Source organism: Tachypleus tridentatus, chromosome 4 (assembly GCF_004210375.1).
Source record: "Tachypleus tridentatus isolate NWPU-2018 chromosome 4, ASM421037v1, whole genome shotgun sequence".
NCBI lineage: Eukaryota > Metazoa > Arthropoda > Merostomata > Xiphosura > Limulidae > Tachypleus > Tachypleus tridentatus.
The window spans coordinates 100,097,842-100,123,282 of NC_134828.1; the positions used below are offsets into that span (position 1 = coordinate 100,097,842).

The 25,441-nt window shown below is 30.7% G+C and overlaps 1 protein-coding gene across 5 annotated transcripts in view; it reads left to right on the forward strand.

The window, feature by feature from the left end:
- Myo95E (Myosin 95E) overlaps positions 1-25,441 on the forward strand; it is an 88,194-nt gene that overhangs the window by 17,215 nt on the left and 45,538 nt on the right. For all 5 annotated transcript variants that reach the window (XM_076500140.1, XM_076500142.1, XM_076500144.1 and 2 more), the window contains exons 6-10: positions 6,744-6,809; positions 9,862-9,966; positions 10,734-10,796; positions 16,110-16,304; positions 18,630-18,744. In XM_076500140.1, the coding sequence (XP_076356255.1) occupies positions 6,744-6,809; positions 9,862-9,966; positions 10,734-10,796; positions 16,110-16,304; positions 18,630-18,744 (544 nt within the window). The remainder of the gene's footprint in view (positions 1-6,743; positions 6,810-9,861; positions 9,967-10,733; positions 10,797-16,109; positions 16,305-18,629; positions 18,745-25,441) is intronic.

Genomic DNA, 25,441 nt, shown 5'->3' on the forward strand with positions numbered 1-25,441 from the left:
GTTTTTCAATGATGTTTTGTTTTACCTTCATTTCCTTTTCTGTATTTTACTACATTTAATTTGTTTTTACCTTTTTACCGGACGTTTGGCGCAGATAGCCTAGCTGCTTTGTGCCATAAAACACTAAATAAATCAATCAATCAACCAAAAAGTCTTGATAAGAAGAAAGGCTCACCTTTTGAAAGCGCTCAGGTTGTAAGGGTTTCTATTTCAGTTTTAGTCATAACATATATGTTGTTATTAAAGGAAACACTGTATAGTATTGTAAAGTTCTGATGACCTGCTGAAGAAATATTTAACATATCATTTCAATGAACAATCCGAGCCATCCCTTTATAGGCAGTGCAACACTGATTATTACTATTATTATGCAAAGTGAATAATACAGCATCTAAGTTCTCGATTAGATAATAATAAAATTACAAGGCATACAATGGTGAAATCATTTGTTTGATTCCCAGCAATGGTTAGAGTGCAAATAGCCGCCTATATAGCTCTGCATGGAGTAAAAATAATAACGTCAGCAAAATACAGTATACTTTAGAATACTGAAGGCGTTTTATTTCTCCAACTATGATTTCCGAGTAACTATCGTTAGGCCTAACAACACAATTATAGATTACACTTATTAATAATCTCGTATCTCTACTACTTGGTTGAAGACACAATCTCTGAATTTAAAATACTGAACCAACAAGGTGACTCGATAATTAATCAGAAATCTCCACCCTACTGTTGTATAATTGACGTTTTTGTATTGTTCAAATCGTTTCCTTCATTTTCAGGAAAATTCTAGTCATTGTCTGCTAAGTGCTCATAATTTGCAGTTAAAAACTCTTTTATTAAAAATCAGTAGAAATTTATAAATTAAAAGTAAAAATTACCGTATACAGCACTGTCCCTTCCCTGAATTGTGAAGTCTGTTGACCAATGCTTTTATTCAACAATAAAAGTGGTATATTAAAAAGTTCGAAATACACAGTATTACAACTCTTGATAATCAAAAACGTTTATATTTTTAAATGTAAGCATTACAATCATTAATGAAACGTGTGAAACAAAATGCAATGAAAATGTTGTTAAACAAACCAATTTTTTTTTAGTTATTTACAATTTCTAAACTGTTTACCCATTAAATCTTTGTTGAATGTTTTTTTACTTTGGCTTACGGAAAGAAGGTGGTATGAACTCTTGTTCCTTATCAGTATTTGCATCTTGTTGCTGTTGGAGTTCTCTTTGAGTAGATGGTAAGGGAATCCTCTGGAGGTTTTTTTCTTGGTGACACTTTGAAATGATCTCAACAGGAACCTAGAAGTCTCCAACATGTGCACTTTGCTTTGGAGAAGTGTTCTTTAACCCTTAAACAGCAAGAATATTGTAAGTAGCAGCATCAATTGATTATGGCTACCCTTTAAGGGTTAATATTATACAGTAATTTGCAGTTAACATACCTGTAACAATAGGGTGACCAGACGTCCCAGTTTTTAAAATATTGTCCTTGTGTCCAAATAGAACCTTCTGGGATTCCTAAATCCACCAGTTTATATTTGTATCAGTAATTTGTATAGCTGTTTAATGCCTCTATTCTGAAGTGTGAATCAACATACCTTAACGTTTAAACTAATGGCAAGGAAAATTGTCATACTGTTCGCAATAACTCAGTTCCTCAGAAGTTAGCTCTGCTATAAAGTAAACTGTAGGAGACCACCTGATGTCACTATAGAAAAACATCACAGCAGACAACATGATGTCGTTGTTACGTACATCATCAAGCATGTGATTTTATACCCATCAAAGTAAAGAAAGAAAAATAGATTTTTCAAGTCCTGATGCATTCATTCAGAGTACATCAAGAGTGAATATGGGATCACATATGCTCAAATTTTATGATAAGTTGCTCGGAAAAAGAAATCACATTTTCAGAGAGTTGTCTTTAGCAATGATAATGTAAGTAAAAATATCTTTTTAATTGATGATGTATATTATTTGCACAATTTATTGTTAATTAGTTTTAACCCCTCCCAAAAAAAAATGGGGTCTTGATTTTGAGGTCTAAAAATCTGAGTGTATTCCAGTTTTATGATTTGGAAATCTGGTCACTTCATCTAAAGTTAATCATAATGGGTCATGCTCTGTTTCTGTACTTGTTACTGAAGGTTCAATCTCTTTTGATGTTTCTGGCAGGTTCTGCATAAGGATTTCCTGATCGTAGATTGTTAAGCTTTTTAAACCTAGTCTGATGTTATATATGCTCCTATATTAAGTTTATTCCTAATATGTACTATTCCTCTATGTTACCCACACATTGTGTCATGTGGAGAAGCTTCTTACTGTAAGAGTGACATCTAGTTTTCTTTAAATAACATACTTTTTATTTAAGTTGGAACATTCTCATTTTCAGGGTATTATCTCGGAGGTTTATTAACAATAGTTATTTCATGATAGTCTTTAACGTAATTGAAATGTTTTCAAAATTTATAGCACTTTCCTTTTGTTCTTTGAGAGCAGGTTTTATTTCATAACTCCTTTTTTTGTAGTTCTCAGTAATATGTTATTCTAAGTTATAATTGAAACACCTTTTGTCCTGTTATTTACTTCTTTCAATCTGAGTAAATAGAGGTCTATTCAAAAGATCTGATCTGCAGTTCTTGGCAGTATATTATTTTAAACTTTAGTTGGATCACCTATTATCATGTGATTTACTTTCTTTCTTCTGAGAACACAATTGTTGTATTAATCCTTTGAGTTCACTAGCACTTCCATCAGAGGGAGTTGATATTACCACATCATCTGAGCTAATGATATCATAATTCTTTGATGACTCTTTTAGCTGTTAATCTACAACTTTAATTTAAATTTAACTTCAAATTCCACCATCAACTTAACAATATCCTTTAAAGATATAAACGTGCTTTCCTTCAGCTTAATTTGTATGTCTTTGTTTGTTGTAGAATATATAATCTGACTGCTTATAATTTAATCCATCGTTTCACATTGGATCATTTCAATAACACAACTCAGTCTTTTTATATTTTTAGCAAGTTTGGCTAATGTTTCACATTACTCATTACTCTTAAACTTTGCTTTAAAAACTTCGTTTTGGTGTGACACTCCAAATGCATTTGATAAGGTGGCTACTAACGTTTGGTGATTGTTATAACTTTCTGTAAGAAGGATGGATAATGTCTTCAAACAAGGTTCTTTAAAATGTGTAGCAAGGTGAAAAGACTATTGTGTAGTAGTCTATCCATTCACTTTGAAAATTATTTCAAACTATGCCTAATATGCCTTTAATGGTATCTTTCCAGCATAAACTCATGGTTTCCTGATTGAGCAATGTTGTTGAACCAACCTACGAAATTCAATAACTTGATGAAAAATTCCAGAAATGTTTAGCAGTCATTGATGATACAACAGCAGTGGTAACATTATCGACCAGACAAATACTCATGTTTTATATAGCATGATTTGAGATTGAAGTCTAGAGAAGGTGCGAGTGGGGGGTGAAACTGATTTAATCATTGTATTGGCAGTTCTGTTTGGTAGATATTTTATTCTGACAGTTGTTTTATGTTATATTTTTGTGGCTTCTTTGATGTTGATATTATCATTTTTCTGTATCTCACTGATGATCTTTAACAATTTTTCAAAGTCCTTTTTGTACTTGGAATTTTACTTTTTTTGATACCCTTCCAAATTGCTTTTTCTACTTCTTTAATGCACCTTTATATATTTCATATGTTTACTTTGAACTTGTCCTTAATCAAACTCATTTTATTCACATTTCTTTTTCATGTCTTGTGTTTTGTTCTTGCAATTCCTATCTTTCCAACTCTAAACATGTTCATCCTTTCAACCTGTGGGGGATTTGTGAAAGTCAATCCCAATATTTGATTAGAGTAGCCCATGATATACTATTTATCTTCAAATTTTTGTCATCTTTTTTTTTCTTGGTCATCTTGAAGTATTGTTTTCACTCCGTTTTTACAACAATCATACCATTGCTAACACAAGTGTTGCACTGTGTGTATTGTTGAGCAGGTTCCTTTTGGATTATTTGGTAAAAAAAACGAAAATCCTGTTCATTTAACAATAACAAAAGCATTTTATTTATCTCACTAAATGCATTCTAAACATACAACAAGATCTGTTTATATAACATGGGTCTGACTTCACAATTCAATAGTGCTTCAATAGACTATACATGCAGATTTTGTCATACATATACTATGGTGTGGTACTTTGTGGTATCAATATTTATTCATTAAAAACACAAACTTAAAATTCACAATGCTTATATAACTAACTGGGTGACTCAATAATTATCTCAGTGTAATTTGCTTTTTGTATCATCCAAATTGTTTTCTGTAGTTAAAAAAAATGCTCTTTTTATTATTTACTATGTGACATTTCAAACTCCCTCTAGCCAAAAACAATAGAAATATTTATGTGATAATAAATTGGTCATAGCCTAGAACAATGTTGTAAGTTCATGTTTTCACTTAGTGTGTATTTTATCTCTTGATTGGGAAATCCAAGATTGAACTATTATGTTTTGCAAGTTTTGTGTTTGTGTTCCAAATGTTAATGAGTAAGAGATTTTACAAAATATCTGGAAACAGAGATACGAGAATCAGTGAAACATTGAGTTAGCTTTCCTGTTCTTTCATGATTGAGAAGATACTGAAATATTGAGGTTGGTGTTAGTTATCATATATTATATATACAGTTACTTCATTGATTAGCCACATACATTAAATGTAGTACCATTATTAAGTTGATTCCGTTTAAAATGAAAATGATATATGTGAAAATAAGCATAGAATTGTGGTAAACGTTAAATAGGAAATAAAACTAATTTTCCATAGTTATGTCTACTGAGTGTGGCCTCATTTTCACCAAATAATTTAATCAAACAATCCGATATAAGAACACATTGCAAGGTCATTTTTTCCACTCTCTAACTGAATAAAACCAACTGTAACTGTACACTACTGAAGGTCCATGTCCTCATTCAGAAGCATTTAATTGATTTCAATTAGATTACACCATATTATCCAATAAACAATCAGAATATTGTGTTTAATATCTACTGAGAAGTAACGCTACCAAAAATGAAGTTTAGACATTTAAATAGGGTCAGTTTTACTTCTTATTTATTCAGTAGAAAGCAAATTTTTTTTAGTAGCAAAAGCATTTTTATATAATTGATAATTGAAATCATTGGTACTTGGTGAAACTCCATTATTGCAATATTAAGGAAAAAACAAATACAATTGTATGTTTCACAAAAACTATTCATTAGTAAACTAGTGAAACGAAAGTTGTTAATAAATAAAGTTTTTTGAAATGCTCAATTATCTTTGTTCTTATCCTAAATTCTGCAAAACATTTTAAATTAATTATCATTTTACAATCTCAGTTTATGTTTTTTTTCCTTCCTTGAATAAAGGAAGTAACATTACAGATATAGGTATAAAACAAGGCTTTATTGATGTTCTAAACATATAACACCTACAAGCCTAAAGATACTCTTAATGACAAGAACAAAACAACTCTCTTAAATAATGAGTACCTTCCCCACAGATATCAACTTCAAATGCCCTTTTCAAAAATTTTTGTAATAATCTTTGGTAACAAAATATTTCAAACTACTATATCTATAATATCCCAGGTATCTTTTCATTCCTGAGTTAGAATATTTAGGTCTGAAATTTGCAAAATATCTGATTGTTTCTTCAGAAACATTTTAACAGGTTCAATTGAAGAAAATGTAAATATATGTTAATTCCATTTTACCATGTGTAGATGTGCATTTGTTAAAGGAGGACACAAATAATATGTATGTGTAAGTTTGTGTGACATTAAACAGATCTCTTTAGCTGGAGACAATAGTTTTGACTATATCATTCTTTGAAAGTAAATAATCCTTATATTAATCCAGATAAACACAAAAATAATTTAACTTGAGGTTACTATTTTAATACTAATCAGAAGTTATAATCCATGATGACGAGAAAACCCACTTGTAGAGAAAAATTACATGCGTAAAAATGGCTGGTATGGGTAGAGAAAACATTATGTGGAGGAGCGAACAGTGTTTCGACCTTTTTCAGTCATCATTGGGTTCACAAATAAACCTGACGATGACCAAAGAAGGTGGAAACGTTGCACCCTCCTCTACATAGTACTTTCTCTACCCGTACCATCCGTTTTTACGTATGTAACAATCAGAAGTTATTTCTCGGTTGAGGTGTTTACAGTTAACACGCTTTGCATTAATCCTGTCATTCACATATTCTAGAAGACTTCTTTTAAATTTGATGTCATATGAATTTCCCATAATGTTTAAAAGTAGGTTAGGAATCCCCACAAAGGTAAAGGCTCCATTTGGAAAAGTGAAGTAAAGAAAATACTTTCACGAGATAAGAAAACAACTGAGGGTTTGAGAGAAAAGCATTGAACTGTGTACTTGATAACTAGGGCCTACTAGCTGGTCATGTCTGACTAAACAATGCAAATTTCAGACTCTCATAATTACTATTACTTAAAGTGTGCAAAGAATAACAGCTAAACACATTGTAGAAGGAGGATGACGTAATTGTGAGTTCTTGTTTTAACTCAGTAGGTTATTAATATATTATAGAAATCTAAGTAAGAAAAATCTGAATTCTTTCTTTTTGTTTTAATAGAGAAATCAATAAATGGACTTCATGCTTCTCCTTATTTTTTATTATTATTAGGCTAAAAGGATTGGAAAAAGAAAGTCCTTGGGGGTTTTGGATATTTATGGTTTTGAGGTTTTTGAGGTAAGTTTTAATATAATCACTGTAAACCTTCAATCAATTTTACAAAATTTGATAGTGTTGAATTTGTTAAATTCTTAAATATATTTATATATGTATACTTTATGCCATAAGTTGATAAGATACTTTATTAATTTGAATTTGCTATTTTTAATTATCACAGTTATAAAAGTCTTGTGGATGTGACATTTATATATTGTAAACTAATCCTTTTTTATAGTTCAGAATGTAAAATATATTTATTATGGTAATTTTTAAAAATAGGTAGATGTACTTAAACAGTATTGTTAAATCTGTCTCTTTGGTCTGAAATAATCATGAGTGGACTGGGTAATTTTACATACACTATAAATCTGGTTCAAGAACAAGTTTACTTTTTTGCACATGGATGTTATGGTCAGTGTTCTCCTAAACTGACTTGATTGGGTTGTTGTTCTCATTTTCATTCATAGATGAATACAAGGATACTGAAGGATGGAATAATATAGCGATCACAAAGTACTTGGTCATCACCATGAGGTGATTGTAAAAAAGTAAGAGAAGCAGAGGTTCTGTGTTGATTGCATTCATCAGTAATATAGGTCAATGCATTTCTGTTGCTTTACACTTATGAATGTATTGATGCAATGGAAATATTCTGATGGTTCACCTCTTGAAACATTATGTATTATTACTGCAAGGGAAAACGAAAATAGACCCAAGACTGGTTTTAGCACTCAAGATAGACATTATGAATTCCACGTCATGGCAATTGTTCTTTAACGATTAATTGTGGGTTTCTGATAGATCTCACATTACATGATTAGTAATATTAGTGATGTCTGGTGTTTAGCCACACATTTTATGCTATTGATAAGGATTTATAAATGGTGATTTAGAAGTTAAGAAATTAGATTTGAAACAGGAGCTTAGAAAATATGAAGTTAAGTAAATATACATGGAATTTTCTTGGTTATATCATAGGCAAACATGAACTGTCTATTTATCTTATAAAAATGTATTCATTCAAGTCTAAATGCAGCTTGTAATTAAAAATAAAATTCAGTTTCTCATCTTAGCAACATCATATTGATGTTTTATGGCCAACTTCTTTAAAAAAAAACTGCACAGGCTAAAGGTAATTAATATTTTTGATGGACTGTGCAGTGTAAACAGGTATTTTTAGTTAATGTGTTGATGTTAGCTTATACTTATCAGGATTGTACTTTTATCCTTGATAAAGGTACCAGTAATAATGGAATCAAACAAGTATTGTCACAAGTTCAACTATGTATATAAATGTTTTGTTGACATCTCCATAGTGCCATTGCTGTCTGACATGAAAGAACTTCACATAGCTGCAGTGTTTGTCATGCACTATCATTATTACTTTCACAATAGAAAACTCATTGGCTGAGTAAATCAGTTGTAAATGAAATGACTTTTAACTTTTAGTACTTAAATTGTATTGTTATAGGAGCCCTGTGTGTAGCACACCATTGGCATTATGCAATACCATGGCAAGAAACGTTTCTCCAAACAAGGAAGCTTACATTACTAACTTTTATCAGCCATCTTTCTCAACCATTTTCTCTTCCACGACTCCACAAGTCATCCTTTAGAACTATTAGCAACCTGTGTTTTTATATTATCTCTTAAGATGTATTTTTCTTTTCCTTCTTGCTTACTGGAAACATCAGTATAGTAATTTTGCTTTAGATACCTCACATACTTTTCACAGACAGATTAATTTTATTTTCACACTACTACTTCCTTCCCAAGATCTGAGCTACCTGAGAGGGTAATCGGATGTTTTATCCAACCACTTACCTTCTGTTTATTCTTCATAAAAATCTTTTGAGCCCAAATGTTTCCTTTATCCTACAATAGGCTGCTCCTTCACATACACAACCTCTTTTTAAAAACAGTAAAAATAATCTTCTCTTATCCTAGATTACCCTACTTTTTGAGATTAATCTTTCATTTTGACCAAAATGTGAAAGCAGTCTGCTTCTATTCAGTTGAGATGGGAATTTCTGCAAGACTATTTCAATAGTATATAAAAGTACTTTTATTAACTTCTAAGCTGTACTCTGTGAAAAAAAGAGAATAGTTAAACGGTCACCTAATAAAACAGTACCTGCTGTCTGTATTCATAGTAACCCGTTGTACAGTCTCTCATGTGTCTATCTCTCCAGTTTTCTCCCTTGCATAAATTCTGCCCTCCCATTCTCTTCCAGTAAAGCAGGAGAGCCCTTGTTTCCCTTGTACCAGTCCACTTGAGTATCTGTATGGAGAGTTTCCTTGTTGGTCAGTGAAATCCCACTGGTAAGTGGATGTACCTCTCAGCTGGAACCAAGGCAGGTTTGTTAACTTAGAAGAGTAATACATATCACCTCAACATTAACAACTGACCATTTCCAGTGATTGTGAATTTTCGGATGGGTCTTCAGTTTTCCTTGGGATGCAGGTCTGAGACAATCCTTTAACTTGTGTATCTTGTATTGTAAGACTTGACATATTACCATAGCCACTTAACTTTCATGGTCTGCTGATCTTCTTGGATATATGTGGTAGCTGAACAGCTTTCATATTACACACACCTTTTTGACATGTTAGCAGAAAGGAAGAAGCTCCTTTAACAGAATCCCTTTGAATAACCACTTGTATTTGTCAAAAAATATTTCCTTTCTGAGATGGTAACTCCTCACCACTAGTGACATACCTTCCAAAGTTTTCCATTTCTGATGTTATAGTCTCAGAAACTAACTCCTCTTTTTTATCTGTTTTTTTATTATGTTGCCTATACTATCTTTCCAGTTTGAAGTTTTAGCTAATTATTCTGTTGAAAGGAGGTTATCTATATGAAATGCATTTTCAGGCAGGGAAAATATTAACTTCAAGGAACAATTCCTAAAAGTCGAATTTCCAAAATGGGATTTGATTGAGACAAACAAATACTTAATATATATATAAACTTAATTTGTATATTATGAATTCATAACATTAATCATTCTTCTTCTGTAACTGGAAAATGACTTTGGCTATTTTATGAACTCTTATCTTTTAATTATAGCACAATAGCTTTGAGCAGTTCATTATAAACTACTGCAATGAGAAGCTGCAACAGATTTTTATTGAACTTACACTGAAGCAAGAGCAAGAAGAATATGTAAGGGAGGTAAGCCTAAAAAATAATATAAAGGTAAGCCTAAAAAATAATTTTTTCAATCAAATGCTATTTCTTTCATGTGAGAGATTAATTTTATTAATATACATAATTATGTTAAGATACTCTCACCCTTGAAAGCCTAACATATTCTTGATTTTAAAAACATCTAAGAATGAGTCTGTGAAATAAAATACAGAAAAATTAACTTTTAATTTTTATAATAAACTGTATAATATTTGATAAAGTTAATTTTTAAAAAGTATTCATATAATCTAAGGTGTGATAAAATTTTGTGAGAATGCTTTTTTTTTTTGTCATTACCTTAATCATTAAATCAAGTAGATCAATTGCAATATTGAACTTAATTCATTATCTTATTTTTCAAATTATGACTTTACTCAAGATAGATTAAATAATAGTAATAATATCAGAAATATTTTTGGAGTTATTTTAAGAGATAATCTCAAAAATCCTCAGTGATATTAACAAATAATCACTCGTTCAAAAGCCCTGATGACAAAATAAGCTGGTTGATTTTTACATACTGATTATATTAAGGAAATAATGAGTTGTATTTTTCAGTCCATGCAAATGTAACTTGTGATGAAAAGTTAGAAAAATATATTTGAAATCAAATAAAGGTGACAAATAATAATAATTAATGAAAATGTCCATTGTAAACAAAATGCTTTGTTCTAAAAGTTTATTTATCAACAGTGTCAGCACATTTTTTGAAGTTTTGTCTTATGCATATGATTTATTATTTTGGTCACCAGGGAATTCAATGGGTGCATGTGGACTACTTTAACAATGCAGTCATTTGTGATCTTATAGAAAAGGTACCATTTCTATTTATAAGTAGAGACTATTTTGTGTGTAATTACAATGCCTACAAATCCTTGTTTGCCTCCCCAACTACCAAAAATACCTTTTAATTTATAGCTTTTCCCCTTAAATTTTTTATTCATTATATCATATTTAATATATTTTAAAGTTTTTGTGATCGGTTAAAAACCCACATTTTGTTCAAACAGGATCATCAAGCTTTCTTTTTTGCTTATCTGTTTTCTTATGCTCGTTTCTTAAATACTTAAGTTATCAAAAAGAATAATAGAGTTCAAGCAAATTTGAAGTTAATTATAATTAATACACAGTAAGCTAACTACAGAATATTATAAGCTAAGTATTTGAAGTAAATTAGAATATAATGCATATAACTGGTGTAATAAAATTAAATGATTATTATAATAATTGTTATTTACTTGTAGAACATGGCAGGTAGGCATGAGTATATTATAAAAGTAATTACAAATGTAAAACTTAGAAACTTTTAAACTAGATAAGGTTAAACTATGTAATATAAAAAAGTATAATGATAATCATAAATTTTTTCTACGAGGTATACTTGCTAAGACTTACAGCTTCATGTTACCACATTTTTTTGACACTTCTTATGTTGCGAATTTTAAAAATTACATTCCAAAACGAAATAAAACTTAAACATATACAGTCACATGAGTTTAAAATGTTTAAAACTATTTAGTGTAAAGAAATGTTGTTTCCTGCTACAATTTGAAGTAATTCTGGAAAGAAAAATGGTAATTTTGATTTATTTTGTATTTTTTATGGTGGTTATGATCTAACCCGCATTGAGTCAGAATAGAACAAATAACATGTAGAGTACGAAGATTTATCAAAAAAAGAAAGAGTTAAACTTGGAATATGGACAATGCCCCACCTAAAAATATATATAGTCTATTTTTTATTTATAACTTTTTAAAGACATCTTAAAAGTGTGTTTACTTGCAATTTTAGGTTTGTTTGTTTGAAAGTGAGAATCTAGTTATGTAGGCTATTTAGTAATTTTTTGTTTGTATTTTTAAGATGAGAAATTACCAAATTTTGCAAAACATTCAGCACTTTGTTGTATAAAACTGGCATCTCATTAGAAAGAAATTATTTTATTTCAATAAAATTATTGTCAAACACGTTTTTTAGTCAAATACAAGAGACTAAAAATTTTCGAAAAATGATTGGAAAATACAAAAGACATACAAAAAAATCATCTTGTCTGAACACAAAACAAAAAATATGACAGTTCATTTTATCTAAAGAAGAATACAGAAAACTGCCTACAATCAAAACACCATTCAACAACTTCTTGAATATTTATAATAACTAGAAGAATTTGTTAATCAACTTCATTTGATTACAGCATTCAAGTCTTATAGTTACAACTTTTCACAAAGTTTCCATCTTATGGTTTATCAAAGTAAAGCCAAATTTTTGCAAAAATCTGTATTTATGAATAGGAATACAACATCAGAAGTTAGTTTGTTTTAAAACAAAAATCACTAGTCATGAACGTCAGACATTGTCCTGGATCCATTAAACTGATGACCTGGATCATCAGTAGGGGCCCTGGCACAACTGCACTATGGTTAATGTGACCCTAAGCCATGAGTATACATGACATCTTTGATCATCAGTTATCCACAACATGTCAATGTGATAATGTCTAATGCTTTACTATCAGTCACGAAGGGTTTGATTATATCTTTAAAAAATTGTGTAATCTACCTAAGTTCTAATTATTACAAGGTTATTTTGTATGAAATTTTTTCACTGTACACAAAATAGAGATATTGGGTAAATCATATGAATGTATCAGATAGATAACTTTTATTGTACTGAGGTCAGAGCTACAATAAGACCATAGTGGGCTCTTTAGTCATTTAAATTTTGATAGCCCTCATTTCTCCACAAGCACTTACTTTTGCATTGAAAAATTGACCAAAGTAATGTTTTACCAATTAGAATGTTTTTCAAGTACTACAATTTCCAATTTTAAAAATTACCTAAGAATGTTATTAAAAACTGCATAACTACTGTGGGCCTCTTAACACTGTGAGCTCTACACAATTGCATTCTCAGCTATTTGGTTAAACCAAGTTACTCAATGTTTGGTAATACATCATAACTTCAGATTGAGAACCACTGTTATGTCTTTTGATATTGTTAAGTTAAATAAAGACTAAACCTATCATTATTTTGTTTGGATAATCCTTTATTTTCAATTAAATGCCTCTCCTCATCCATTTAATGCTATTCTTAATTTACTGTTAACTTCAAATATAGAAATGATCCAGGGGATAGAAATTGGGGAACATATGGGTGCAAGTGATCATTGATATATTAAGTTTAATGTTCTTCCTGCTTATGGGGATAAGGAATAATTATATTTCAATTACAAATTTCAAAAAAGCAAATTTTGAAGGGATGCAACAAGAATTATCTGTTGTGAATTGGACAGCTGTGTTATAAAAAGAAAAAATATCTGCAAGTAAAAACATCAGGTTGTATCACAACAATTTAAATTTACTGGTATGACAGGAGACTTAGAAAATTATAGACATTCAAGAAAGATGGTAAAACTTGAAATTAGGACATCAAAATGGGTGAATGAGAAAAGGCTGGCTGTTAATGTAAAAGTTAACAATAAGGATTTCTTTACATACATTAGGGGTAAATAAAATGTTAGAATGGGATAGGACTCTTGAGGGATGATAATGATAAAGGGAAGCTAATATCTGATAATTAAGAGATTGCTGAATTATTAAATTTTGCTTTTTCTTTGGTTTTTATTAATGAAGATTTAAGCAAATTTCATTTGAACATTTGATAAATGGAAGAAAGATAAAAAAGGATGGCTGCATTAATTGTGAGGTAATTAAGAAAATATTGGGAAGTTTAAAAAAAAAAAATTATAAGGTTCCTAGGCCAGATAATTTTTCCCCAAGGGTTTTGAAAGAGGTTAAAGACTGGATAAGTGAGCCACTTATTATTATTTTTTTTGTCAGTCCTTAAATTGTGGAAGGTACCAGAGGATTGGAACTAAACTAATGTAACTCCTTTTTTTCAAGGAAAGTGATAAAAACATGTTCCTATAATTATAGGCACATTAGTCTTACATCAGTTACAGGAACAGTTTGGGAAAGTGTGTTAAAAGATACCGCATAAAGTCATTTAACAAAGTTTAGAATTTTTTTGGATGGTCAACATGGTTTCACAAAGGGAAAATCTTGCCTTACAAATTTTTTGACATTCTTTGAAAATTTACTGCTCTTTTGTTAAATGAGTTCTTTTAAATGATTTGATGAAAATGGTTCAAAGTCCACTCTACCATAACAAATTAGTTTATTTCTACTTTAACAATTCTACAAGCTACCTTCCTTGTACACTCTAGTAGCTTGTAGGCATAAGTTTACAGATGACATTTCTGTGGAAAGAATTTGCTTATGGTACTATTACTTATCTAGAAGTAAATGTACTTGTACATTTTTATGACTAATAGGTCAAGTAATTGAGTATATACTTCACTGAAGGTAAATAAATACTTCATTGAATGACTGCCATTCTATAAATTGAAAATTGACTAATATTTGATTAACATCTACCTGGCATTCACACATTAAATACTTCACTTTAAACATTTTACTTAATACTTCACTCTAATTATTAATGTTTATTATAGATGACTCACTTCTAGAAATTAGCTAAAGTTATTAGTTTTTCATGATGTCATCCAGAACATTCTAAGCCTATTTCCATAATTATAACAATTTCCTCTTTCTAAAATTCTGTGGTAGTAGTTCTTATTTAATACATTCTTAAATTTACAGTTCTTTTCAATATGTTCTTTCAGTTTACATTTGAAACATCTATTTTCTTGTGGTCTAATTATTCCATTCTGTGAAACCAGTTGTCTGACTAATTCATTCAGGTTTTCTAAACTATCATTAGATTAGTTGATGATAGGTATCTATAAATTTGTCACGTACTAATGAATCCATCATTTTATGAAAGTTGTCTGGGTAAGATACTTCTTTCTAAGTCTTCCAAAATTTTTGGTAAGCTTTTTTTTCTCTCCGTACCCAAACATCTTGGATGAGGCAATAACAAATGCTAGATAATTATTATAGTCTCAAGTTGATAGTTGCTGAATGTCATCATTAGTGGTCCTTTAAATGATGAGCAAGATGAGTTTCTTGTTATTTACAATTACATTTTTTTGCTCTGAAAATAGTTTTAAACTGAGTTTGGTACATTCCCATGGTTACTTCCAGTCAGAGACAGTTTATTTTTACAATTGGCTAATGTTGAACTGACCAACTAAATATTAGAAGTTTATTTGGTTGTGTTATGACTAAAGTAGTTCAGGAAGGTCCTGCATTAACAACTGGCATAGCTGTATTTGAAATAGGTGTAGACCAAATAATTTCTATTCCCTATGTTGTAGTAGTAGTGTTTTAGGTTGGAACTTTTGAACCAATGCAAAAAGAGGTGCAGCTTGTTTAGTCTTTGCTTTTAGTAATTCATTTTACAGATATTTATTCTGTCACTAATGTAGTGACAAAATTGGTTTATTTATTTCTTAATATTTTTACAGGCTACATTCCTTATACCCTGTAGTAAATTGAAGACTTAAGTTTACAGATGTTGTTTCCATGAAAATACTCCATTATTGGTTCTAAGACTGACAATGCAAATGAACTCGGTTGTACAGTTTCATAGCTAATTGATTGATTAACTAACTATACCTAATGATTAACACTGATCCAAATACTACACTGAATGACTTGCACTCTAATAACTGAAAACTGACCTTCTTGATCAGAAACTACTTGGTGTTCATGCACACTGAATACATGATTTTGATAATTTAGTTACTACTTTATTAACTTGTATTTATAACTGATGCTTCACTTCTAAAAGTTCAACTGAAATAGATTTTCATGATGTCATCTTGAACAATATAGGTATTCTAGGCCTATTCCCACAAAAAGTACTTGATCTTAATGTCATTCTCTTTTTAGCAAATATCTTCATTAACACATTGAAAATATAGCACATGACAATATCTAAAATGCAGTTATATCATGTTGAATTTAATCTTATATTTGATTATAATGTAAGTTTGTATTCATCATTCTTAAACTTTTCTTTCTACAGGATTTTGAGTCCTTTTTACCTCTAATTTATTTAAGATGTTGAAAATCATGCATACATATCAAATATTAAAATTACTATGTGATTACTTGCAGGAAATAACTAAATATTTTTGCAAGATAAGTTACTTTTTGCGTTTGCAGAATAACCATGGCATATTATCTTTGCTTGATGAAGAGTGCCTTCGACCAGGCCCAGTCAGTGATGAAACTTTCTTGTTCAAGCTGACTAAGGCCTGCCAAGACAACCCTTATTTTGAAAGTAGGGGCTGTAAAAACTTCCTCTCTGACAATACGCTGTCTTACCAAAGTTTCCGTCTTCGTCATTATGCTGGTGCAGTAAGTCATACTTCTGTGTTTTGTCTATGTTACTGTTTTTGGCTAGGCATATGTTTTATTTAAAGATATAAAAATATCTTATATGATAATGATTTGTTTTTCTTTGCCTATACAGTCTAAATTAATCATTGCAAACTAATGGTATGATATTTAGTTTTTAAAGGAGTTCTGCATAATTTTTGAATGACTGCAATACAGAAGTTACTTGTCAATAAAAAAACACGTAAATTATGTTCATATATTGAAGGGTAGATATGCTTGATAAACAATATCATCATCTCAGTTTTAGTTCATTTGTTCTGTTTGAGTGTGTAATTAATATCTCTTCACAATGTAATTAAGTTGAAACTAACCTTCATATAGGGCATTGTCATAATTTTTCAAACAAAAAAATTTTTTTTTAAAACAAAAAAAAAAAACAAATGTAGTGACTATTAACCTTTGATAAGACCTTAACAGGAAGTAAAGGCAGTACTGTGTAATTATTTCTTGCATTTTCATTGACATTTTATAAAAACTGGACTGAGTGAAGAAAAGTGTGAGCATTAAACCTCTCAAAACTAAAGATATTTAAATTTGATTGTATATATCATGAAAAGTTTGTTCAGAAAATAGTTCTTACTGAAATAAAATAATAGTTATTATTGTAGATAACTGTATGGTGTGTAGTGTTGTAGTTAACACATTAAGATTTTATCTACAATGATGAAATAATTTGCACAAAAATTCATCCAAAGAAATCAATCACATTTTAAAGACTCAAATGATCAAGCACTTTCAAATAGTTACTATTCTTCTTCAGTAGAGTTAACTGTTAAGAAGCACTTGAATGTGTTAAAAAATCCAGAAATTCAAGTGCTTTTGAATAGTTACTGATCTTCTTCTGAATAATGAACTGTACAAAAGTAGTTGAGTTTTAGGGTAATTTGAGATCTGTCTTAAGAATTTTGTGTACATGTTCTGTAGTCTTAAGATTATTTTCAAACTACATACTTTATTTTGCTATCCGTAAAGGAACACTTATTTAAAAATAAAATATTAATGAATATTTAAGTTATTATGATATTATCAGCAATCAAGGACCTGTTTAGGTAGAATGCAGTACACATGTGGTTAATTAAATAAGAAATTTGGAGATGAGCTGATATATCATTATTAATCATGGTGTGTTTTTTCATATTTGTTACACTATTTTACATTTCACTGTATATGTTGCATTAATGTATTCTATTATTGGACTGGTTCTGTTAGATCACTTACAAAGCCCTGCCCATGTAAAGAATTGATTAATTTATTCAGTAACATTTCTTACAATAACTTTCACTTACAGGCTTACCTCCAAGTAACACATATCAGTACAAATTCCAAGACTAATGGGATGCCTAACTCCCAAATAAAAACTTACTTGCAGACAAATAGATGCAATAACTCTTAGTATTTCACTCACTGTCTGATACTTAACTGAATGAATTGTTGGTTGTTCATAAACATCTCATTAACAACTAACTTTTCTGTATTTTACAAATCTCCTTAATTTTCATGACCTTTTTTGACCTTAATGTCATTGCACTATTTAGCAAAATATCTAAATCAAAACATTGAAAATGTATACTACAACAATTTTATGTTAAGTTCTAACATATTATGTACTGATAATTAAATATGAAATACCTGTGAAAATGGAACTCTGGAAAGCATAGGAAGTAAAATGTGGAGACATATGTAAGCATTGTACAAAAGAGTTTAAAACTTTCATAGTTTTTCAACCACAATATTTATAAACAACTACGAATCTGTTTTTTTTTGAAACTGTTCCATCCAGTAAACTAAACTAAATTTGAAAAAAAAGAATAAAAACACCTGCAATTTGTAAGTCAAAACCAGACCTTGCTTTTTTCAAGGTTATTTTATATAGTGCATTGTGCTATAGGGAAAGGTATCTTCTTTTGGGTTAAAAACCAACAGGTAGTTTAGTTGGTTGTATTTTAATAATAGGATTAGTCAAGGGTCCTAAGAATTGGAAAGGACAGATTGTTACAGAACTTTACTATTTTTGTATGGTATAAAGATAGTGTTTGGGATCCTGTGTTGAGCTCTTCCTCATCATGGATCCCAAAAAGTGATTGCAAGGTGTTTAGCCAGATCAGGTTGTATATGAAACCTTGCTGTTTGTAACTTTAAGAAACCAGTGAAATTTAATTATTGAAAGACTGAGTAAACAACAATGAGCACAAAAAAAATTTGATTTATAGTTTAACTTTACATATTGATGACTAATATATGAAACTATAGAATTCACTAAGTATTTTGATTGTTTCTTTTTAGGTGACCTACTCAGTTACTGGATTCATAGAAAAAAATAATGACTTGTTATACAGGGATCTTTCTCAAGCCATGTACAATTGTGAACACCCTTTATTGAAAACCCTTTTTCCTGAAGGTATGGTTGTTTCCTGTTTATATATATACATGTGTTCACACACCTATAGTTTACATAAAATCTGTGTACATGAGCTAATATCAACTTTTTATATATATATATATATTTTTATACCTGTAAAATAATATCCTTTCAAGATATATTTGTCAAATATATGATAAAATAAGATTAACAGTTGTGTGTTTTTATCACTATAATTTATTTTTAGTGACTTAGAAAGCATTGATGATGACCATAAGGTGGGTCAGGTGTCAAATATACTTCAGAAATGCTACTCACTCTTTACACCACAAAGAACTATTACTTCATGTACACTGAGATGAAATTTTTGTGCATGCCACAAGCCTTGAATGAATATCTCATCCTTACGTATGTCAAAGTATATTGTACTAACCTATGATGTAATCGTCATTAGACTGTAGCTCTTCACCAATAGGTAGGAGATACATTCTCCATGTATAGTAATCCTCATGAGCACCAGCACATGAAGATGAATGTTGTTGTTTTTTCTCTTGGCACTGCTTGTCTTCAGATGTGTTTCTTAAATTAGATTTACCAGAATTTTGCAGTTACTGATTTGTTACAAATTGTCATGTGGTCTTTCTTTCATTAATTTTCTTGATTATATGAAAAACAATGTGAGTTAAAACATTCAGTTGCATTATTTTAATCATCTATATACTTTTGGGACACTTGTCTTCTTATCTTTTCCCATTGTTTAACCCATCATATGTGTTTTCTCTACTGTTTATTAAGTTTGTTTACCATCACCACAGTTAACTTATTTACTTCCTAATTAATAACAATAAAATGCATCTTTCATGTGTTTTACAAATATGGGCCACCACAACACTATTTTAATAGATTAGCTGAATTGTGTATTCATTGTTATACATTTTTAAAATTTCCTCAGGTATTTAGCACTCCTATACATGAGTCATCCAATACAACCATGACAGCTGGACATACTGAGGGTAAGTGATATTATTGCAGTTTTGCATGACATGATCAGTTCCATTTTGACCTTGGATCCAGAATTTCTAACCTTCTACTTCTGTTACTTCAGCTGAAAGAGCATCATCTTTCATTACTGTTGTTTCCAAGCTTGCTTTTGCTTCTTGTTCATCTCTCCTAAAATGAACGAGATAATCCTACTTTCACATGTACTGTTGTGAATGTTCTTTGTAGTTAGTATGAGAAAAGTCTACACACTGATAGGTGAAGGAAGGAGAAATTGTCATCAGTCACTATTCATTTTTCTACATTATATAGCCACACAATAGCAGATATAGTAAATAAACTTAGTTTTCAAAAAAATGTTTAATCTTGAAGTCTAAATTCAGGGGAGGTCCAGTTCAATCTACACTTTGACCAACTTGTGTTATTGTATGTTGAGTCATACTAGTTTTAGAGAATTCCACTCTTCATATGTTACCCTAAACACAAGTTAACCAAAGAGAAATAAGCTGGACAATAGTGAAAACTATCAAGAATGAGCTTTGTAGTCACTACAAGAACAACTGATGATGACTCACTCAGTTCCACATAACCCTGAATGACCCTTTCTAACCCCACCCCCCTTACCCAGAGTTGCATCTGTTTAAGTTCCTTTAAGACTTAGAAATCGCTTTGTAGGTTCCTTCCCTTGTGAGCCTGTATTTGTGGTGAGCATAGTACAGGCAAAACTTTGCATTGACAACAACCATTTCTGTGACCACATCTTTCCACTTTCTCCATACCAGTGCGGCACAGCTGTAGATGTTTGATCTTTTAACAGTATCTGATCTCCAGAGAAGAAGTTTCTCTGCTTCTATGTCCTTGAGCTGGTAGTTACTCCATAAATTGCCATCATCTTCTGTTTCATTTATTTTTCTTCTTATTGTGATACATTCAGATACCTCCATTGTTGCTTCTTCCCTTCCCTTATAGGGAGTAACTTGCTCCCAGGACTTCTGTTTTCTTAATTCTGGAGACTTTCTCTTTGGGGCCAATTGTTGATCTATTATATTTCAAATACTCAGACATTGGTAGTAGATTGACTCTCACCTAGGCTTGGATCCTTCCCACTGAGTGGTTTTTGCATCTATTGGTGTTTTTATTGTATTTGCTCCCTTTATTGAAATCATGTCATCACTGCCTTTCCACTTTACCTAAGCTCCTTTCTTTCACTCATCTGGTGTCCAGTCCCAGACTCTGCAGCTCTGGCCTAGTATGCTTTGTGTTTGGTGTCACACAATCTCTTTTTCTTTGTTTTGGACATATTTTCCCCCATTCTTCTTTAGTGGGAGCCATCACTCACCTTCATCTTGGCTTTTTCCTGCACTATGTACTGTAAAGACAGGTTCATCTTCTCTGACCTCAACTTTTAGGTGGCTTGAAAAGGTGTCTGGATGTTTTCTCTGTTTATCTTCCCATCCTTATACAGTCTTTCTGACCCAGCTTTTGGGTTTTGGACTTGCCTAGGAATACAGGTTTGGGATGCTACTACTTTTACATAATTTGTTTGGTGAGTATTTTGTGTAAGTATTTCTCCAATATAAAACATCCTTACTTACAACACCAGTCACACTGTACTTTCATGTTCAACTGTCCATTTGTGAAATAATGAACAGTTGAGTGATCTGCCATTCCATCCACCTTAGTGACATGTTAGCACTGAGCAAAACATTTGTACGACATTATTTTTTTGTTTTAGCATCTCTATTGAGCAAAGAGTTTTCTTTGTTTGAGATGGATGTGTTCTCCCACTGAGTGTTGCTTAACTAGAGTACCCCTGCCTTGTGCATATCACACTCCATAGGCCTTTCCTTTCAGAAACAGTTTACAGCAAAGAGATCACCTTTGTAATTGTTCGGTAATGGCTCCTTTAACACAGTTACTGTGGAATTCCTAACTCTGTATGGTGCAGAGAAGTGAATTGCCTTTATTTAGTTAATATTTTCTTCACCTAAAAGTGTATTTCGGATAGGTACTTCTCTGCACCACTTCCCCTTTCTTTCCCACTTCTGTTCCATTGAGTTTGTTTTGTAAAAAACAAGTCTATGTTCACAAACTAGTGCTCATGGGGATTACTATGCATGTTGATGATATATTGTTCTCCTTTTGATTGAATACTGTAGTTTGATATGATTGATATAAGTGGGGCATGTGGTGTGCACAAGAAATTACTTTGCAGCGCACTTGGAGTTATAGTTTTATGGTGCAAAGAGGTATGTATCCATCTGAAATTAATTTTCAGATAAGGAAAATATTAACTTTATTTAATTGTAAAAGAGTATTTTAGATCAAAATTTGTTATGTGAATACTAATTTTAAGAACTTTCTATTGTTAAAGTATTTTTGATGTTCACAAGATTTCAGAATTTTAGTCACTAGTCAGTGGATTTGGGCAGTATTTTAAAATAGCTTTTTTCATCCATTTTACTCTAATATTTTCTGAAGGTTGAAAGCTGCTCAAGATAATGTTTTAACAAGTAAAATTTCCAGATTTCTAATGTTTAAGATAAATTATTTCAACTTTATAAATATGACAAAAAGGTATGCTAACTTTACTGGTCATCTTCAAAATTATTAATTTAATCTGAGTAGGGACACAGCCATTGAAGATAATTGTATCTTTTGGAGCAGGTAACACCATTCCTTTTAAGACAGCCATAACATTATCAAACTTTAGATCTAGAAACACAAATTTCATTTTATTATTTACAATTACCACTTTGAGCATTCACAATGTATTCATCTATCTCATGTAATCTCAAAATGTTAAGTTATTTCCGAACAAATTATGAGTGCCTTGAGCTAATACATATATAAGGCATGATGTTTTTAAGTTAAATAAATAACTTATAAGCCAAGTGAAATATCAAGTTATTAACCTCTGATATGGGAAGACATTGAAAAGTTGGGGCAAATAGAGATAATAGACAGGTTTGAGGTATTCTTGCATGTATTTTTTTTAGTTTTGAAGACATGCCATTACAACGTTTTTTTGACTGTGTGTGTATGTACATATAAAACAAACCTTATAATTTGACTGTTACTAACTTTATTTTATTTTGTCCTATTTTTAAAACATTTGTTATGGATGTTGTAAATTATAAATGTACATTGTAGTATCTTTATATTTGTTTGTCAATGGTTTTAATACATATTAATTGCTTAACAGCACAATTGTTAATGATACAAAATGTTTGTTGTGAAGGTAATAACATTTACAAAAAGAAGGAAATTTTCAAAGTATCAAAGCAAATACATTATCTTGCCACAATTAATGTTATAGATCTAATAGAATGAAAAGCAGTACAAGTTTGATCAAAGTACACAAAATGTAACTGCAAATTTACAAGTAAAAAACAGGAATATAGATTTTTTTATTAATGGGACATATATTTGTATTTTCTTGTTTGCTCTGACTCTTTTTTTACTTCTGTTTTGATAGGAATTTTATGAAAACCAGTCTAGATGAAGTTAGTGGTTCTGCTTTCAAACATTTCATAAACACAATAAAGAAGGAACATTTCAGTATTTTCCATAATTTAAGAAACTTGCAGAGGAGAAAGGTTAAAACAGTTTGAAATCTTAAAAGTGACTTGCTAGTAATTTGTAGTGGCTCATACCTTTATCTCAGTTAGTAGAACGCTCACTGAGATGTGACAGGTTTCAGGTTTAAATTCAAGGTGAAGAAATATGCATATTATATTTTGTGATCATGAACAACTATAATATGCAAAGTGAAAGCTGTGGTTATGAAGCACAAGATTTGGATCTAAAACAATCCTGTCAAAATAATCCAAGTTTACCATTATATGTTAAGTTTCCTAGTGCAGCTTCATTGGACTTTTGTGCAGCTCTTTAAGTGTGTACTTGGAATTCAGAAACCCAGGATATTAGCTGGTTTGTAAACTACAAGAGAGGGGAAGGGGAGCATTAATAAGTACTTCAGCAACTGATCTGGCATTTTACTAAAGTGATATATTTATGTATTGTATTCCCTTATCTAGAGCTGAATGGAAAAGCTTATTAGTTTTTTTCGTGATGCTCAAATTGTCCATCTAGTTAGGCTTAGCATCAATATGCAAGGAACCTCTTTTTCTTCTTTTAATTTTTTTTTAGTACTAAAATCTGCAACTTTTTCTTTTTCCAGCATAGCTGTTTCATTACTTATGTCCAGTGTATTTACAACACTATTAAAATCCTTGATGTTTATTTCCATTGTGATACTCAGAACCTGTTTTGACAACTTTCTGATGATGTATCCACCATAGCATTGTCCACAAAAATATGGTCATTCTGTAACATGTCTTTGCCTTAATGAGATAGCTTTTTGTACATCAAATAAATCTTCATATAAATATTAATCATTGTACACATTATAAATGTAAATTATAATCTTCTCACTATTGGATTCATCCATTGTTCTCCTTTGCTGTGATCCTAGACAACAGTACACTTTGTATCAGAAAGATTTTAATATCAGACTCCTTGCCTTAAATATTGTTTTGATGACATTCCAAAATACTTGTGTGTTTCTTCTTCTTGTTTTTTAGGTCAGTGAGGTAGAATATGGGAAGTTCTGATGTATTCCTGAATGAGACTTTTTCTGTGATCTGTTTTCCTATTGGATAGGGATTCTGCTTTCAGATTGGTTCTTTTTTCATTAGTTCATCTGATCAGTTGTTTATTTCTGTTCCTTTATCTCTGTTGATTGTTGGGCTTTAATATGTAGTGTTTTTTATTTCTTGTTTTCCATTTCTTCTCTATATCAATCAATCTTTAATTTTTTCCAGTCTATGGTATGCTGCATTTCTGTTGTGTGTTCTTTTATGGTGGATGGATATGTTTTAACAGATCTGATAGCAATTTTAGTTTATTTTTCAAAGATTTTTTTCAAAATACTGCCTTTCTTCTTTCACTCATTGTGAGGGGTTTAATGTGTACTTGAGGTATCTATTATTTTGAGCTAGTTTTCTCTAATATTGATTAATAGATGACTTTCCTAATAATGAATTGAAAGGTTTAGGATATTAAAACCGTGAACCATCCTTATTACAAAAAACGCATTTTACATGTTGGCAACTGTATCACAAAAGTATTTGTCAGGTGTCACTAGTTTACCTTGAGAGTGAATGGATAGGCTCCACAGAAAAATAGGAGATCTAACAGCAGATATATTAAGGAGGCAGTCTGGATTCTCTAATTTTGGCTGATTTGTGCAGCAAAGAAAGATATTGGATACTTTTTAAAACAAATTAAAACATGCTTTACCAAATCCAAAAACAATTAAAGCCAAGAATATTTCAAAAATCAGTTCATAATCTGTTCTTAACTGAACAAATGTAGCATTCACTGCACAAGGAAAGGAACTTCACTACTGTTTTGACTGATGTTCTGTGTTAAAAACAATCTTCCCCTGATCTGTTTGAGGATATAATTGACATAGCCATCAGCACCAGAAAGAACATTAAATTATGAACTCATGTAACTTGGACTGTAAATGTGTCTCAAGGTAAAGGATAAAGGTAAGGAAAGATAGAAAGGTAAGAAAAGGTAGATAAAGGAAAGAACAAGAAGAGACAAGTAAATGGAAGAAAATGAATAAGTAATGTGTGTGGTTAATATCTTGGAACACTCATAGCCACAAAATTAGAAGAACTACCATTGAAAAGCTGTTTGTTGAGAACAATAGTACAATGATCCA